General features: G+C 45.5%; 1 protein-coding gene and 1 long non-coding RNA gene across 3 annotated transcripts; both read left to right on the top strand.

The window, feature by feature from the left end:
- Positions 1 to 236: 236 nt before the first annotated feature.
- Positions 237 to 1842, top strand: LOC103643941 (late embryogenesis abundant protein 19; the record flags this gene model as incomplete). Its single annotated transcript, XM_023301009.1, has 5 exons — positions 237 to 558; positions 689 to 1038; positions 1113 to 1221; positions 1571 to 1664; positions 1748 to 1842. Coding segments are annotated over exons 1-5 (939 nt in total), but the record flags the coding sequence as incomplete, so codon positions are not given.
- On the top strand, positions 1843 to 2749 carry LOC103643940 (uncharacterized). Of its 2 annotated transcripts, XR_561391.2 has the most exons (5): positions 1843 to 1931; positions 2020 to 2139; positions 2216 to 2410; positions 2537 to 2587; positions 2671 to 2749. It is a non-coding gene; the product is annotated as an uncharacterized lncRNA (long non-coding RNA). The 2 variants fall into 2 exon arrangements; XR_561390.2 differs by having other exon boundaries at positions 2216 to 2587.
- Positions 2750 to 5401: the final 2652 nt, after the last annotated feature.

Genomic DNA, 5401 nt, shown 5'->3' with positions numbered 1-5401 from the left:
GTGCCGCGCGCTTCCTTCACTGCGCTCAACTCCGGCGGCCTCCCCTTCCTCTCCTCCACCCCATCATCGGATTCCACCTCCTCCCCCACCGCACCGTCGGACTCCTCCTCCCCAATGGCGGCCTCCAGCGCACTTCCGTCCTCCAACTCCTCCCCATCGGCTGCCTTCACCCAACCGGTCAGCGGACTCATGCGCGGCACAACCGTCCCCAATCCCACGACCCCCCGGTCAGCGGACTCTCCCTCTACCCACGACCTCCACTCTCGCATGCTCCCTCTGCACGACCTCTACTTTACCTGTGTCGCGGTTCGGCGCACTGGTGGCCCAGCTGGAGTCCGTAGTGGCATCGGCCAGGCAGAAGACCCCCGACGCGCTGCTCTGCTTCGACCTCCTCTCCGAGCTCTCCTCTGCCATCGACGAGGCCCCCCAAGGTCCACCCCACTGCCTCCTGACCTCACAGTTTCGTTGGATCCAATCTTTTATCCAAGCTCAGCGATGGCTTCTCGTCAGCAGCATCCTACTAGCTACCACGCCGGCGAGACCAAGGCCCATGTCGAGGTGATGAGATGAGACGCGCGCGCACCGCGCTTCCAGCCGCCGTGCCAGCACGTTGCTCGCTCTATCGTCCTTTTGCAGTTACCTACTCCACACGATAGAGTGGACACTAACGTTGGCTGCTGCATCGCAGGAGAAGACGGGTCAAGTGATGGGGGCGGCGCAGGAGAAAGGGAGGGAGGCCAAGCACAAGGCATCCGACGCCGCTGATCGCGCCATGGGGATGGGCCACGACGCCGGGGAGGCGGCCAAGGACAGGGCGTACCGGGCCAAGGACGCGGCCTCCGGCGCCGCTGGCCGCGCCAGGGACACTGCGTCCGACGCGGCCGGCGCTGCCGAGGACCGCGCCCGCGACGGCGCGCAGCAGACCGGGAGCTACGTCGCGCAGACGGTCGAGGCCGCCAGGCAGAAGGCGGCCGGCGCCGCGCTGTACGCCAAGGACACCGTGGTCGCCAGCAAGGACAAGACCGGCGCCCTCCTGCAGCAGGTGAGATGCACTGTTGGAAGGGGTTATCTGTGGATGTATTATGTCATTGAGTGTGCTGCTGATCTACAAGCTTTTGTTTTAATTTTCCTTTCCTTTTTAATGAAGGAAACTCGAATACAATAGTGGCTCTTGCTGGGAACAAGGCTGATTTGTTAGATACGAGGCAGGTGTCAGCAGATGTATGTTAATGTGCTTCTCAAGTTCTATTTTTAACACATTCATGAGCTACCACATTTGTTTATGTAGCTGCTGCCATCTTCATTCTTTAGTGATTTCTCATCCTAGAAGCTTTTGCATTCAATCGCTGCATCTTTATCGGCCAACAATATGTTTCAGAGTGGTAGGGAACATAGAATGTCTTTTTAGTGATTACTTCCAGTTTGATGTCTCGTGTAAGCTGAGACCTGGGAGCATGAAAATGTTGGTGCATGATAGCAGCAATGTTTTTTTGTCTTCCTCTCGTTTGATTGTGATGGTGTCTACTGAACCAAAACAAAATACATTAGGTAACATTATCCTATGCTGCAGGAAGCAAAGGCGTTCGCTCAAGAGAATGGTCTCTTTTTCATGGAAACTTCTGCCAAAACAGCTACCAATGTGAACGACGTGTTCTATGAGATTGGTGAGTAACTAGCATTTAAACACACAGACAGTGTGCTGCTGCTCAATCATTTACCCACTGTCACTATTACATCCTCATTTCAGCGAAGAAACTGCTTCAAGGGCAGCAGGTTCAGAACCCACAAGGCGGGATGGTTCTCAACCAGAGACCACCTAAGAGGATGTCAGTTAAATTGCAGGTAGGTTACTGACTGCACTTGTTTGTGAATACTTGGAGTGACCACAACTAAGTCACACAATGAAACTTTACTTTCCAGAGTGTAACCTGGTAACTGGTAACCATTCATAATATTTCGTTTTTACATTTTTGATATCAATATCCATTAATATGTTTCCCCGTTTTGTTTGTAAATCAGCCGGACTTCTGATAGAATGAACTGAAAGACTTCTCTAACAAAAGTGGAGCTGAGGGGAGCAAGAGTGCTAAAAGTAGTCCAATGTTTTTAGATGTTCTCGAATGTTATCTGAAATATGAGGTTTATCTCTTGCTTGATCAACAATAGAAGCAAAACATCATCCTATTGTATTTCATTCTGGTTGTGTTTTGTACAGGAGGAATCCAATGGGAAGCAGTGCATATCGACCAAGCGCGGTGGCACGGAGGACAACCCGAGAATGGTGGAAAGAAGCAGGGGAAGGACAACGCAACGAAGCCCCCTAGCTGCCCAAGGACTACATCCATGTCTGGGCAAGGCGTGGCGAGCAAGGCATGGCGAGGCGATGGACTGTCACAACCTCATGGAGAGGGTACATTTCCCTAAGGCTCTGTTGCACTATTATTTCTTTGCATCGTCATCCTTGCTGGCTACAGAGATTCGTGTGTTAAGTTTTTTTCCTTGCTTCTTATGTATAATTCATGTGAGACGGGAGAAGATCAGCTAGCAGATGAAGCCGCTACAGGATCTCGTGCCGAGTTGCAACAAGGTAACCGAGAAGACACTCTCACTCACTCACTCAATTAACATCAGGCACTTGCTGTCACTCGAGTAGTTTGGTGTGCTGCTTAGGTTTGAATTCAGAGTAAAATGTTTCTCATTTTGGGTGGTGGGCAAGGCAGTGATGCTCGATGAAATCATAAACTATGTGCGGTAGTCTGCCTCTGACATGTTCTGCCACCGGTCTATTCTGCCATCCAACCATGCCCACGCGCAATAAATAAAAAAAGGCAACAGACCGAGGGATCGAACCCCTGACTGCTCACTTAGCTCACCCCTTCAAATCACTTGACCACCTTTGGTTCTTTGTTAGAAGTAACACTCGGTCTCCCTTTACCATTTTCGTGGTTCAACTACTCATCTCTACTACATTTGGCATACCTTTTCCATAAAATAATAAAAGATCAGCAACCCAGCCTCCAGATTCTGAGGCAACATTTGGCATACCTTTTCCATCATATGAGTAGTTATGAGCACTTGGTAGTAAGTAGTAACATAAGTAACTCAGCTCTTTTGTCGAAAGTACAAATCACAGAAGAGCAGGCCCTAGAAGTTGAATTTAAACCACAAATCACAATCACACAGGATCTACCTGAACCACAAGTAAGTCCCTATCAGAAAGAAGAAAACACATGCCGTTTAGCGACAAATTAGCTGGTCGCTGGTAAGGGCTCCATCACCATCAATTACAAGAAATCAACCTGCCACAATATCATGTCCTCCAGAACTGAAAGCCCCACACTTGGTATATTCCAGCTACCTCGGGCACTTTCAGTTTTCTAAAATGTATTGTTGTCAAGACTGAATAGTGAAGACAGGCATGGCATTGCACCGTGAAGTGTTAACAACACTGGACTATTATCTCTGCCGTTTCTAACTTCCTATGGGGTTTACATGAAATGTAAGATGACAAAGTGCTTAGCCACAGCGGAGCACTGTTCTGATGACTTGATGAGTCGCGACACATTCAATTTTACATGCTACTTGGCTCCCACCTAGAAAAAAGGTGGGATTCTATTTCTAATGCCCCTGCAGCTTCTGTAAACAGAGGATCCAATTATTGTACTACAGCAGTGTAGCCTGTTCAGATTTGAGCTTGTTCGGCCATTAATAGTGTTTAGAAGCCTAACAGAGTGATTCTGTGTTGATGGCACACACTTGACACCTAGAGTGGTATCACCTGTAAGAAGAGGGTACCAGTTATTTTGTCGTGATCCAGCAAGTCACAATATGTTCTGAAACAAAGTAGCTAGAGCAGTAGAGCACACATGTGAGTTCCAGCAAACAGAATTATCACGAAACATACCCTATGGTGGTGGGGTTGATTCAACAATCAGAATAGTATTAGATGCATGCACTAAAATGAAACTGCAATTTAAAGCTCCTTGCAAACTCTACAAATGTTCTGAAACGGTGGATAGCAAGTGCATATGCTAACTTACCAAAAGATGATAAGGAAATATTTTTCTCAAATATGCATGAGAGCAGCAAGTGCCCTCATATTGGATATGAGTGCTATTCATAACAATTATCACCAGAAACTTGACAGGTTTTTCTCCTTCTAATTATTGGACCACAATGGAAAGAAGAATACTCTAGAATTTTTTTCTCCTTTGGATGGAATTAGAATATTCACACAAAAAAAACTTAGAAAAGGCCTCCAAACAAATATTGCAATTAAGACGAACAAATAATGTTACCTTTTCAGCCACTTTGGTCTGCCAGGCTTCTTATTTGTTGTTGTTGGTACAGGAACAGATTGAGATGCATCAGATTGAAGAGAAGAAGAGTTCATTCTAGAATCATCAGGTTGACTAGCAGGTTTCAGCAGAAGTGACAATCCATCCAAACTTAGAATTTCTTCACGGAGAAAGGGTCCTGCTTTTAGATCATCTGCATTTAACAACGAATCTGCAGGTCCAAAGCATTTGATACAACTCATTGCAAGAAGTCAAGAACTCATGAGTATCTAAATGTCTAACAAAGTGACAACCATGATACTCTTGTATAGTATCAGACTAACAGGGGCGAAATAAATAATTTGCCATAGGCACCACCAGTGACAAATTATTTCATGTATTTGCATGTATTTCTGCGTGTAGGGGTGAGGAGAAAAGCATGGCACTGGAATTGACCTCTGTTAAATTACACCATATATTTGAAACATACAGCTGAGAGGTAATTGTTGTTTATTTCTTAACTTGGCATGAGTCATTATGATGATGCATACCTTCAGGGAGATCATAAGAAAAATGAACATTAGCCCCAGGGACAAAACCAGCTGTATAGAAGTCCTGTGATGTGTCCAGTATTCGCTTCTTTGGAGGTACTGTATCTGTTGTTGAATCAAACAGACCCAGGCATTAAAAGATTGCAAACAGTACAGGTTTAAGTCTTTAAGATATGAGTATGGAAGATGCATAGAATTATAACTTTATATACAAGTCAAACCCACGCCAAATAATACCAAAGATCACAACGATTATCAGACTATAGATTTCACAAATTCAATCTAAGGAACATCTGGCATACAAGTTCAGTGATGCATGTTTGATTTATCTAAAAATAGGCACTATGATAGATAATCATAAGCATCACTTTATAAGTTGTGGCTGTTTAACTTTTACAACATAATCTCTTCACTGAAAATGATTCTGTGGTCCAGAATAGGCACCAAACTGCCAGAAGGAATCGAATTGAAAATAGACTTCCCATTTCTTACTATTGTATTGACTTGATGAATCAGTGTTCAGGGGCTCTACACTTATACAATCTGTCACGTGCAGATTATAGGTGTTACTGT

This window comes from Zea mays, chromosome 1 (genome assembly GCF_902167145.1).
Source record: "Zea mays cultivar B73 chromosome 1, Zm-B73-REFERENCE-NAM-5.0, whole genome shotgun sequence".
Classification (NCBI taxonomy): domain Eukaryota; kingdom Viridiplantae; phylum Streptophyta; class Magnoliopsida; order Poales; family Poaceae; genus Zea; species Zea mays.
This window is presented reverse-complemented; position numbering and strand designations above follow the sequence as displayed.